The sequence below is a fragment of the Octopus bimaculoides genome, chromosome 11 (genome assembly GCF_046866305.1).
Source record: "Octopus bimaculoides isolate indiv1 chromosome 11, ASM4686630v1, whole genome shotgun sequence".
Lineage (NCBI taxonomy): Eukaryota > Metazoa > Mollusca > Cephalopoda > Octopoda > Octopodidae > Octopus > Octopus bimaculoides.
The window spans coordinates 36,540,844-36,555,098 of record NC_142938.1 but is presented as its reverse complement, the minus strand read 5'-3'; the positions used below and the strand labels follow the sequence as shown (position 1 = coordinate 36,555,098).

The window sequence follows — 14,255 nt, the reverse complement described above, 5'->3', positions numbered from 1 at the left end:
ATACTTTCAGGGTCAATAAAATAAGTACCAGTTAAGCACTGGGATCAATGTAATCAACTTGCACCCTCGACCACAACTGCTGGCCCTGTGCCAAAATTTGAAACCATTAATATTATCATTATTATTATTCTATATAATGTGGTAAGTGTTAAAATATAGTAGATATAAATGACTAATTAAAATATATGAGTTTTTTTTTTATCTGATACAATTTATCAGAAAATCAAGTGTGTTGCCAGAGTTATTTGAATTTCCATGACCTTAAAAGGTGCTACAGATTTATTGGAGGTTTTGACCATATATGGAATTAAACATAGTGCAAATCATTTCAAGTTAACAAAGGAGCTTCTGCATAGTTGATCAATTTAACAGCTAAATTTCCCTCAGCATGGCTGTAGGGTTAAAGGGTTCCTTTCACAACCATGCAGCCCCCTGGTTCAATCCCACTGCATGGCACTTTATAAACCTAGGACTGAGAAATAGCTTCAATGGAATTTGGGGGATGAAAATGGTGCAGAAGCCTCTGTGTGTGTGTGTGTGTGTGTGTGTGTGTGCGTGCGCGCGCGTGTGCGCGTGTGTAAAAGCATATATAAACCTAAATGTTTGCAAACAAAGTAGCTTGTTTTATATTGAGTTTAGGAACACTACTTTGATTGCCATCAGAAGTGCATAGAACTAGTGACGAGTAGAAACCTATAATCAATATAGGTATTGTTCAAAAATTATGATAGAAAATAAATAATCACTCTATTGTCTTTCAAAAATTGGAAGGACACATTGAGTAGTGTCATCTATGATACATTATGTCTGAAAAGAAGATGGCATGGTCATGGCTGGAATACCTTTAATCATGTCTGTTTAATCAGGAGTGACCTGTGACTAAACAATAAAATGCTTATCAGTACAATAAAGCTTCCATCAATCTTTATAATGGCAAACTGTACACTTCAACACATGGTGGTATATATTTACAGCTAAGTAGATTGAATTATTAACAGATAAATGCCTTTGCCAAGGACTGTGTACTATTCTGTACTGTACATGATGGAATACAAAAACTTCAAGTTAATAGATAGTAACTTGTCAGAAAATTTAGCCAGTATGCTGTAATTCTTGTTGTTGTTGTTGTTGGCGGTGGTGGTGGCAGTGGTGAGGCAATTTCTTGACACAATAATTATAAATATGAAAGGTAAATAAAGAAATAAAACAAACAATAATAACAATAACACTATTTAAATGGTGTGGGAGGTATTTTTAATTAACAAATGTTGAAGAAAATAAAAGCAGCAACAGTTTATTGTATTTGTTTTTACAACACAACAATAGCACCTTCATTGGAATCATAAACAGGTCTTTGCTGTTTTTTTTTTTTTTTTTTAATATCTATCTTTCTCTTGTATGTCCCATAAATGTCATACAAAATATTTTCAGAATGGAACTATTATTTCTGTTTCTTCTGTTTTTGTAAATTTGGAGCTGCTAATTTTACTTTTCCAGGAATATTTCTAGAAATATCACAGTCCTGAAATAAAAATGTTATTAATAATATTATTATCGGTATTAATAATAACAACAACAGCAGCAATGATGGTGATGGTGATGATGATGGTGAATGCAATAAGCTAGCACCAAAAGTGTGTAAGCACAGGTAACCAAGTGCATTGCGATGTTAGCCAAGTGTGTGGCTTTGAAATAACAGAAAACTGGTATGGACATGAGCCAGAGGTTGTGATAAAGAATAAGAATTACAGAATTTTATGGGATTTCCTCATATAGAGGACAAAAGAAACAGTGTAAGACCATAGATTTTGCAATACAATATAACACAGTGGATACCAAAGAAATTGAAAAAAATTCAGGACTTAACCAGAGAGATGAAGAGACTGTAGAAGACTATGACAACAATTATTCCTAGTGCACTTGGCACAACACCAAAATTACTTACCATCTTACATTACTATTTTATCTATCAATAATTGGTCTTTGGTACCTGTGCATTTCCTCCAACAGCTTTTTTGTCCCATTGGTAAAATGTCATTATCATCATGAAATTTGTACATTTCTTCTGCAATCCATCCTGACAGTAACTTTCACATTAATGGAAAGCAAGAAATTGGCCTGTAATTGTCAGCAGCATTTCCTTTTGATACATCCTTCAAGCACAACCGCATTTGTCCTTTGGTCAACCACCCTGGAATTTCTTTTGTTCCATCAATCAATGTATTAAATTGTTCTGCAAACAATTTATAACACCCACTGGACTTTCTTTCATCCAAAATCCCCTTGAACACCATCAGGTCCTACTGCTTTCCAATTGCTCATCATTTTACTCATATTTTTTTTATACTGTAAAGAGGATAGCTTCTTGCTGGGAATAAGAAGCTTCTTGCTTCAGACTGCGGAACCATTCTGCTCTAGTATTAAGTTGTTCTTGCTTACTTTATATCTCACCCCAAAGCTGTCAAGTTTCATCTACAACAGGAACTAATCTTTTGCATGCTAATTCATCATTAATTTCTTGATAAAAGCATTTTTGGTCAATTCCAAACAATTGGTTTTGCTGGTATTGTTTAATCTGTTGCTCAAACTTAGTTTTACTTTGTTGGCAAGTATGTACTGCTTCAGCTCTTCAATCACAGCATTCAGTCCTTTTGTATCAGCACCATACTTCTTCAATTTTTCTCGTTTTTTTGCAACTGTCCTACTTGCAACCTTGATTAGTTTATTTGTTTGCGAAATGTTCTTTGTTTCGATATATTATTGATTTTACTTGTTTCTTGATTTAGTCTTCATTGATCAGCCTTCTTGAAGTCACACATAAATTCAGTCTCTTCTGCACCTAATAGATCCAAAATCCTGCTCTTTTATTATCTGATCTTCATCATTCAATTGTTTTCTGATCTCAATTCTTTTACCACTCACAATAATATATTCTTGTGAGAAATTATCTATTTCTTCCATTATGTTACTTTCATTTTTCATATGCTCAGCATAACTTCTTTTGACAGCTTCTAATTCCAACTCTAACAACCACTCATTCTTCTATATTGCTGCTTTTGCTTGATTACATACTCTGTTTTATAATTCCAAACAGTTCTATCTCCTTCCATTCTCTGTGCATTTGTTATCTGTAGCCTCTAACTGGTATGCCATCTTCATTTGCTGGAATCATTATCATCATCATTATTTAATGTCTGTTTTTCATGCTGGCATGGGTTGGACAGCTTCACAGAAGATGGCACAGCCAGGGGCTGCACCAGGTTTCATAGTCTGTTTTGGCGGGATTTCTTCGGTTGGATGCCCTTCCTAATATCAAATATATAAGGTGCTTTTTACATGGCACCATTACTAGTGCTTTTTATATGACACCTTGATTTTAGGACATCAATTTTGTTGTGGTGAGCAGGTTTTCTTGAAGATACCCAGGTTTCCAGAGGTGAATTATTCAAACCCCAAAGAATTCTTCTCAACACATAACTATGATGCTCCCCACTGCCTCTGCTCATGATCTGAGATGCACATATCATCAGCCACCAAGGGGCATGCTCAACTGGTTATGGTCAAACAACTGACAAGCAAATCTGTGATATTGAGCAGAATATTTGCTGTAGCCCATCTTTTATACCAAGACAAAACATGTACATGATAATGCTTTCAATCAGTTAAGATCAGAAACCATGAGAGCCACTGCCTGGTACTGCATCAAGGCATCTATTATTATTATTATTTACCTTTTTTTTTTATGAAATGTGTAAATTCCTATATTGTAATCTTTCTCCTTATACCTCTTTCTCATCCCCCCTCTCTCAGTAATATTTTTGTTGTTCTTTCTCTCTCTCTCTCTCTCTCTGATATTTTGTTGTTTCTTTTATTTTTCCTAACCATAGCAACATATTGCCCATCCTTGTTTACCTTCACTTCTAGCTCTCTATCTCCTTTTGTTGATGATATTTTTCCCTACTTTCAAATTCCCATACTGACTTAAATTATTTGGCTCAGGAACTCAATAATGGCAGCATAAATGGCACTAACTTTGTCTTCTGTATGTAAATTGAACTAATTCCATTTTCTTTTTTTGTAGTTTTCTCCATAAAGAACAGTCCTGTTTTTTGAAATGTTTAAATTCCAATATTGTAACTTTTCACCCTCTCCCTTGCTCTTAGTGACATTTCTGTTCTCTCTTAGTGAAATTTCTGTTGTTTGTTGTGTTTCTTCTAACACACAGTGACACATTTAACCATCTTCTCTCATGGGTGATGCGCCCACTCAACCACAATATCTTGTAAACAGCTGTGCATTAAGACATGCATCTTCTTCTGGGAAGGTAGCATGGACATCAACAGTGAGCTACTAATACACTCGCAACTTGCAAATATAAACATATGTATATTATACATATGAATACATACATGTGTATGCATGCATGTGCACATGCATACATATATATTTGACCAATGTACATTAATGAATATTAGAAACAACAGCAAAAAGAACTGTTTATTGAACAATGTCTTCTGTTAAATTAAAGTCCTTTGCACTCAGACAGAAACACTCCCTTGTCACTGGTGCTATCATAAATAGTGATTGGCAGACTGGAAATATGGAAACAATAACAGTTGTTTGGTAATATCAATATAATATTGAAATAGATTTCAACAATGAATCTTACCTTTAATATCTTTATCAAATCTTTTTCTCGACTTGAGGCAGTTTTGTCTTGGGAAAACATGGTAAGGGCAGTTTTAGAAGCTAGAGTGAGAAGGAATAATAAAGAAAATCATGATAACAAAATAAATATTAATTCTTTCACATAAGTCTTTCAATTCTTCACAGAAAAATATATAGCAATAATATGCATACATATATGCATGCAGACACACGTATACATATATAAGTACACACACATAGAGTGAGCTATTTGAGAGAAGAAACTTCAGTAAAATCAGATTCCTGAGTTTGTTCAATATCATCCCAGATCTGCATTTTACATTCCTTTCTACTAAAGGTACAAGGCCTGAAATTTCAGGGGTGGGGGTGAGTTGATAGCACCAACTCCAGTGGTTGACTGGTACTTATACTTATCTTATCGATCCCAAAAGATGAAACGCAAAGTCAACCCCAGCAGCATTTGAACTCAGAGTATAAAGTCAGATGAAATACCACTAATCATTTTGCCCAGTGTGCTAATGATTCGGCCAGCTCACCACTTGAGATCTGCATCAAATATTAACCAACCTTTACAGCAAGATCTCTCAGTTCAGCTTAACTATTCTATCTATGGCAAAAGAATTCAAATTCACTAAGGTTAGCGCAGTCAGTACAATGCCCTGTACCCTACAGTACCCTGTAGGTGCAGTTACCTCCCCTGATGATAGCTGTCTAAATAGCTTGTCACTAGATGGAACAACATGAAACTTTGAGATTCTGGCACTTGATCTTTCTTTCTTGTCACCGGAACCAGCAGCGTATGAGGATGTGACCTTAGCTATTGCCTGAGGCATGCAACAGCTAATCGTCTTTAAGCAGCTATAACATATGATACACAGACGCTGAACATGGCCTTTCATTTGTAAATATCCTTTGTGATTTATTCAACTTGTGCATATATGTGACCTGGAGTAAAAGCATTCAAAAACTACAGCTTGGTTTTGTGAATATTCATTGTACAGTGTTCTTTCTTCGAATGAGATCTTCTATTCCAGCTTTCTGAACAGAGTCGTTATTAGATGGTTTCACCACGTGAGACCACAACCATCTAATGATGTTAATTAATGATGAAGATGATATATATTTCATGTGATAATTAGTCTGGAAGTAATGCAAAAGCGGGCATAACTTTTTTATTAACTGACATAAGTCATTCAAATTGTACACGTTGGGAGAGTAGCTCTTCCTTTATACAAAGGTACTACTCAACATAACCTCCATTACAAGCGATGCATTTGCACTATCATTGAATCCAACTCTTGAATCTGCTTTGAAAAAAATTTAGGTGTGCACTGTCATAACCAGCTTCTTTCACCTCATCTGTGTCATCAAATTGTCATCTCCAAAGATTGTCTTTCATTGGACTGAGTAGGTGAAAGTTGGAGGGCCCCAGATCTGGGTTGTACAGTTGATGGGAAACCAATGACCATTCCAATGTGTAATTGCCTGATTTATTGCCAAAGTTGTGTGTGACTGCACATCATCATGGTCAAAATAAATTATTTTTAGATTGTTGTTTGGTCTTTTCCTCCTAATGGTTTCTTTAAGCTTTTTGTGTCTGAATGTACTGCTTGCTGTTCTTGGGATAGCCACATTCTGGAATATCAAGGAAACTCATATCCTTGTCTTTTCCCAAAACCGTCACCATAACTTTTTGTGTCAATTGCTGAGTTTTGAACTTCAAACAGGTAAAGATACACCTATGTTTCATCCCCTGTCACTAGACTGGAGAAAAAGATGTGCTGTTTTTGGTTTCAGATACTTCCAGCAGATCAGAGCAGACTTCCATTTTTCTCACCTTCAAATTACGTGTCAACTGTCAAGGCACCCACACCTCCCAATCCCCAGTCTTCCAGCACCTTCTGTAAGGCATTGTGACTTGTATGTTGATGCAAATCATTTTATCCACTTTCTGACGATTTGTGTCAACAGTTGCAATTAAGAGTCTTCCACTATATGGTATGTTGTCATTGGTGGTTTCTACTTTGTTAAACTTCCTCCCCATTGGTGTACATTGGTCTTGTCATTGGTATCATCTCTGTGAACAACCTGTAGCATTCTGTAGATGTTAGAGAGCCTGCACTCCTCCTTTGTCAAGACCTCAATAATGGTATGTTGGTTCTCTTTGGAACCCATTATCTGCTTGCAGTGAAGAAGAATAAGAAGGGTTACTTTAGAGGGAATTTGAACATGTAAAATTTGATTAATTTAAGTCAGTTAATAAAAATGTTATGCCCACTTTTTTACTACTTTTGGTGCAAACCTTGTATTACTTTTCAACTGAGTATGCTTTGACTAATGTCTCTTGCAGTGCTTGGGGTATACAGTATTTTTAAAGAATAAAAAGTTTTGAATGGTACAACAATGTACTATAATACAAAAAATGGACTATATACCTATTGTAATTTAGTTACCCATAGTCCGATGATATTTCAGGATACAATTCCTTCTTCAGACATTCTTAGATGGAGTCGCTGCTATAATCGGTTTTAGCAGTGACTCCATCTAAGAATATCTGAAGAAGGAATTGTATTCCAAAATATTATCGGACTATGGATAACTAAATTACAACAGTTATATAGTCCAATTTTTGTATTATAGTACATTGTTGTACCATTCAAGACTTTTTATTCTTTACGAACAATACACAATACTTCAAGCGAACTACAATACAGTATTTTTAGTTTTTCTTTCAGAAGCCAGAAGGGAAAAATTTAGAAAAAGTTATGTAACCTATGTCTTTTACTTTGAAAAGATGTGTATATAGGTGCAATACTGGTGTACAATGTGGAACATACTTTCACTTTTATATTCACAGATATATACACATACATTTACTGTTATATATTTGTGTGTGTATGTAGATGTGTATTTACAATTGATTGAAACCAATATTAATGGATTACAAGCGTATATGCACCTGCATACATGCAGTCACATTTATATATGGAATACACACATGTACATACATAAACAGTACCAAATTACACAAACTTGTGTACTAAAGTGACAATCACACCCACTACATGAATGCAAGTTTATTCACATGCACATACATACATGTATGTGTACACCAACCAATTCAGATAACCTCAAATCCCAAAAGTTGTCTTGGCTTAAATGAAAAAGCCTGGCCAGCCTGAAGGATTGCTCGGAATCACAAGGCATAATATATAAATCTGCCAAATTATTGTGTTTCCACAGCATGAAACTGTGTATATTGAATGATATATATATATATATATATGTATATATATATATATATATATATATATATATATATATATATATATATGTTTATGAATTTGTGTTGCAAGATTCCTGATGTGAAGCCATGTACTGAAACAGATATTGTTGCATTTCGGGATGGTCATTTTTTTTTTTGTTTGTTTTTTTTTTTTGACAAATAAACACACGCCATACTATATATTAGTTCTTCACTCATTTATTACTGCTCTTATTCTAACTCAAGTCCATTGTCTGGAAGTGACCTCCTCAGTGACACTTTCTGTCTTCGTGTGTGCTACAATGGAATAAACAGAGCAAGAGCACAGACTACAATTGTTAAAATAATGACAGTTCTGCAAGGTATCTTCTCAGTTTATGTAATAAAAGCAGCACATTAAAGGATATAGCTTCATTTATATAGAAAATCAATAATAAAAAATAACAGATGCAAAAAAGAAATGAATACAAAATACAGCGAACTGTAGCTTCCTTTTAACTTACACTGTTGCCTTACATGCAATCTCAGAGAACTATTTCCCCTTATTGAGACCAGTTTCATGTTGTCTTGTTGATCAGTGACAGCACACAAGAAGTTTTACCTGGTCTTTACTCTAGAGTTTTATCTAGGACAATGGTCACTAGAGTATCTGATCCTACTGCAAACAAGAACCTTGGCAGGCAAACCCCTACTGCTTTTGCATGGTGATCTTCTGTAATTCTCAAACCTTCTGCACTAGGAATTCACTTTTACTCATGATATTGGCATTTCTTCACCTCTTGGTGCTGTAGCTGCCAAGTTTAAACTGTCCTTGACAGATTACTCCAACAATCTCCTGATGTTTTCAGCACATTTCTGCTTTCTTCACAGCTGCCTGGAAGCTTCCACTTCTTACCACTCTTTATGGTATTGTTTGACTTTCTCATTTTTAGATTGTAGCATTGTACTGACTGCGCTAACCTTAGTGAATTTGAATTCTTTTGCCATAGATAGAATAGTTAAGCTGAACTGAGAGATCTTGCTGTAAAGGTTGGTTAATATTTGATGCAAATTTCAAGTGGTGAGCTGGCCGAATCATTAGCACATTGGGCAAAATGATTAGTGGCATTTCATCTGACTTTATACTCTGAGTTCAAGTGCTGCTGGGGTTGACTTTAGACTGCAAACGGTCGAACAAAAGGAAGGTAGGTGAAATGTACATGTGCGATAGAAAGGCAAAGAAAAATGAAGCATGGCAAAACAGTTGTATGAACAATGCAAGAGTACAAACATGGAAGAAATATGCAGAAAAAAAAATGTCTCTTCATGCAGACAACAAAATGTATGCGTGTATAGGCATGGATGTATGCATGTGTGTTAAGTACAAGTGGATAGTGAAAGAGTCTATAATGAGAAGTTAGAAGAATATTCATAGGCACAAGAATGAAAGTACCAGTTCATAGTTAATTGTACATGGTAGTTGAAATACTGTATCAAGAAGTTGCAGCCAAGATGCAGAGCCGGTTGCCGTACATGCCATACGTGAAGTTGTGGCTGTAATGCTGCTGCCTGGGTCACTTGGTACAGGAGTTCTCGCAGATTGTATATTCACTGCTGATCCATGGTGAAGTAATTCACAAACAATGAAGTATTGGAACCTGTGCAAGTTGCTGGTTGAGCAGTGTATGTAGAGAGATGTTGACAATGTTAAGGAGATGATGGTAGCGACAAAGACAGAGGTTGCCATAATGTTGTTGGACGGATGGTGTCATCTGGTGTTGTCTTTTGTGGTCAGCGGCTAGACCTTAAAAGGTCTGGAACCAAAGACGTCAAGACGAAGAGAAGCTGTGTTTTTTTATAAGGAGCTGTAGGCTCAAAACTGGGTTGAGAACAGGCTGTCTCACATGATTTATTTAGGGGCTCTGATTGGTTATATGCTGCAAATTGGCATGACAGAGAGACAAATTGCGCCAACACCAACCAATCAGAGTGGTGGACACAATGGAGTCCAAATAGTGGCCAAAGGCTACCTGTTACCTGCTAAGTTCGAATGCCCATGTATATAATAAAAGGAGAGAGGAACTTCACTCAAGTGTTCACTACACATCTGTTTTCCATGCTGGCATGGGTTGGATGGTTTGACAGGATCCAGCAATCAACAGTACTGTGTCATGCACCATTGTCTGTTTAGGCATGGCTATTCACTTGAACCAGTCACATCTCTCTTATATACTGTGACCAATTCAACCGACTGAATGAAAAACCAAAAGAGAAGAAGTACTCTTTGATCAATCAAAAAGTTATTCTCCATTATGATAATGTGCATCTCCATAGTACAAGAATTACTAGTTCTAAAATTGAAGAATTTGGTTGGACAAAGCTTACACATCAACCATATTCCCCTAACCTTGCACCTTCAGATAATCAATTATTGTGAAATTTGAAATATTTCATTGATGATGAGCATTTTGATTTATTGGTTATGCTGAAATTGAGCAGAAGTGACTTCAGCTCCATAAAACTGACATCATGAAGTTAAAAACATTATTGATTCAAATGAAGAGTGAGGGTCTTTTCTGTTTGTCTGCACTAGTGGAAATTTCAAAGTTTAGTAAAAACATTTTAGGATTTGGAAGCTGTCGCTTTGTGCATTACAGCACATATTGTCAGCTGTAAAGAAATGAAACACTGGTGGAATTCTGCTTTACACAGGCCACATAACCCTCATAACTTTTTTATCTTTTGAAATTTTCAGAAAATTTTTATAAATTTGTATTCTATACATGGAAAGTCATACAATTATGCAAAAACCCAAAAAAATATTTGGTGCATGATTTAAGGCCTAGTTAGCTATTATTTTTAGCACATCTCACAAGCACCATTTAATAAGCAAAAAATGCCCATGTGAGTAAGCAGCTTGGTAAGAGCTTGGCTTGTTACTATAGAAACAGCTATGAATGTGTCTGCGGCTTACAATTGGCTAAAATTATTCAAAATTTGCAAACTTTAAAAGCCATTAACACTTTATTTATTGATTTATGGTGAAAATGAATTTCATGTCAATGATTAGCATATAAAACTACATCATTACATCAAATATGAAATCAACTGAAACAGAAATTGAAGAAATTTAAAAGTAGCAGCCAAACAGTAAAGATCCTAGAATGATACTGGGTTGAATTTACCTTAGATTTTGGAACAACCATTATTTTCAGGGTGACCTGGTGAGTGTGTTAGTGTGTGAGAGAGTGTGGTGTGTGTGCATGTGTGTGTGTGTGCGCGAGCGCGCACACACACACACACACATACAACTCAAAAGTAAAATAATTTATTTCACATCTCAGATTTATGTGCTCAAGTGCAAGCATTCACTATCTTTCTCATTTTTCCCAATCTCATTGACAACTCTAATTCCTAAGCAATAATTATTTCGATTGTGAATATAATACACTATGATGCAACACATTGTCATATAAACATTATATAATGTAACATTATATAATCTAAAATGCTAAAACGAAAGCTCTAAGTTTGTCTTACCTTTGCCTCTTTTAGTAGATCCTGGTAACAACTTCACTTTATACCTAAAATACAATGTACAAAATATACTGAACATAATTATCAAACAGTTCATTTTGTCTTCAAAATTACTTTTAATTAATGATTCCATTTGTAAAGTAAAAAATGCCCTATTTACATATTAATAAAAATTCAGCTCTCCATTTTGTCATTCTCTCATTCTTTTCGCCATTCTCTCATTCTTTTAGAGTCCAACATTTCTTTCTCTCTCTTTTCTTTTTTCCCTCGTCACACTTTCTCTTTCCATCTCTAAGATAGTTCCCAAAAATGATTGGAGAGCTTATTAATCAAAGTGTCGTGTGATTGCAATGACAATTACAGTTGTAATTTCAAAAAGTGGTTACAATTATACACAAAATGAGAACAAAAAATCCTCCTATATGTAGTGCATATATTTGCTCTAATTTTCAAAGGTTCAACTGGTCAACCATCACACTAAAAGCGGTGGTGGAAAGACAATAACAAAGAGACAAATCACTAACTTGTAGTTAAGAAGGGTGTTGTACGGGGCCACTACACATATTGAATATAATAATTCATCCTCTGCAACTGGCCATCCAGTGAGTGAGTCTAACACTTGAGCATCCTGGAAAGAAAAGGAAAACAAAATCACATCAGACTACTTTCTTTGACATGGTTCAATTAATAAATAATTAGTAAATAGTTAACAACAAATATCAAAACTACTTTTCATCCTAGTTGATTTAACAAAACTTTTCAAATAATTAATAACAAATATCCTACTATTTACATGACCATCAATTTGAATCTGGGTTGATGTTAAATAAATCTATTGAGCTTAGTTCAGGTAGACCTATGACAAAAAGGTGGGGAGGGTTCACAAATCTACTATAGAAGATATACTAATCTTCTGTCCACTGCAAGACTAATCATGACAATCATGGATAGTGTGTACAAATTGCTGTATAGTTTGGTTTGATATATCCAGAAACTTTGGTGGTGAATGTCTCAAAAGCAAGCCAGAAATGATTGGGCAATGAATGGTAGCTGCAATTCCTTTAAATTTCCTAAACACAAAGGGCTGACAACTAAGTAAAGATTACCGATCTAAGAGGAAGGCTAATTTTATAGTCAATTTGATGAATGTCTTTGTTTTAGATCAGATGGAAGAGATATTGATTTCAGGATAGTGCTGTTGAAGTTGTCTGGTGTGGTGCTGATGAAAACCTTAGTTTTATGGGCTATTTAGTTATGTATTAACCACAGCTCTGGGTTACAGTTAGCAGCAATGAATCGTGGCTTTTTATTGCTTGCATCATCATCATCATCATCATCATCGTTGTCATTTAACATCTGCTTCCATGCTGGCATGGGATGGACAGTTTGACTGAGGGCTCCAAGCCAGAAGGCTGCACCAGGCTCCAATCTGATCTGGCAAAGTTTCTACAGCTGGATGCCCTTCCTAATGCCAACCACTCTGAGAGTGTAGTGGGTACATTTTACATGCCACCAGCACGAGAGCCAGTCAAGCAGTACTGGCACTGACCACGCTCGAATGGTGCTTTTTACGTGCTGCCGGCATTGAACCAGTCAGGTAGCACTGGCATTGACCATGTTCGAATGGTGCTTTTTGTGTGCCAGTCAAGCAGTACTGGTATCAGCCATGATAATGACCTCCCTTGACTCAACAGGTCTTTGCAAGCACAGTTTATTGCCCAATGATCGAAGGGTACTCTTAAATGGTCCAGTTATGCTGCACTGGCATAGGCCATGGTTACAGTCTCACTTGGCTTGCTAGGTCTTCTCAAGCACAGCATATCTCCAAAGGTCTTGATCACTTGTCATCGCCTCTGTGAAGCCCATCGTTTGAAGGTCGTGCTACCCCACCTCATCCCAGGTCTTCCTGGGTCTACCTCTTCCACAGGTCCCCTCTACTGCTAGGGTGTGACACTTTTCCACACAGCTGTCCTCATCCATACACAACACATACATGACCATGCCAGCGCAGTCACCTCTCTTGCACACTACATATGATGCTTCTTGTCTGTCTACTATGATGCTAACAGTATCATCTTGTACATGCTGGAACTTGTTAAAGTTTGTGAGGAAAAAAATATAGTTGAAAACCCCAAAAAACTAATTTAATCTAATGATATTATGGATAATATATAATGTTCACAAACTAGAGCCATATTGTCCATATATGACAAATGTTGATCATAAATATAGTAACTGAATAGAAGGAATTAATGTCACAGTTTGAAAACTTGATAAAGGAAAACCATTAAAAACATTACTATTGTACAATCATCTATCTATAGGAAAAAATAACATGGTATGCACAAATTCCAGTATCTTAGAAGGAGACCTGTATTTTAGGTATCATCAACTGTAAAGAAATTTAACAAAAAGAAAGGTTTGTTCAATTTACTGTATCATGTCAGAGACAGAACAATGACTGAAATTATCTGCTACCCAGGTATATGAGACATAGTAGGGTAGGAGGGGCACTCCATTGGTTATGACAACGAGGGTCCCAGCTGATATGATCAATGGAACAGCTTGCTCGTGAAATTAGCATGCAAGTGGCTGAGCACTCCACAGACACATGTACCCTTAACGTAGTTCTCGGGGATATTCAGCGTGACACAGAGTGTGACAAGGCTGGCTCTTTGAAATACAGGTACTACCCATTTTTGCCAGCTGAGTGGACTGAAGCAACGTGAAATAAAGTGTCTTGCTCAAGGACACAACACTTCGCTGGAAACTGAACCTTATGATCGTGAGCCAAATGCCCTAACCA

General features: G+C 36.0%; 1 protein-coding gene across 1 annotated transcript in view; it reads right to left on the bottom strand.

Annotated features, from left to right (window-relative positions):
* Positions 1 to 1,231: 1,231 nt before the first annotated feature.
* The window catches only part of LOC106876981 (ribosome quality control complex subunit NEMF), a 119,267-nt gene continuing 106,243 nt past the window's right edge, over positions 1,232 to 14,255 (bottom strand). The window contains exons 31-34 of the mRNA XM_089359819.1: positions 11,974 to 12,077; positions 11,453 to 11,496; positions 4,670 to 4,749; positions 1,232 to 1,522 (exon numbers count right to left, since the gene is read on the bottom strand). Coding sequence (XP_089215945.1) covers positions 1,442 to 1,522; positions 4,670 to 4,749; positions 11,453 to 11,496; positions 11,974 to 12,077 — 309 coding nt within the window. The 3' untranslated portion in view covers positions 1,232 to 1,441. The remainder of the gene's footprint in view (positions 1,523 to 4,669; positions 4,750 to 11,452; positions 11,497 to 11,973; positions 12,078 to 14,255) is intronic.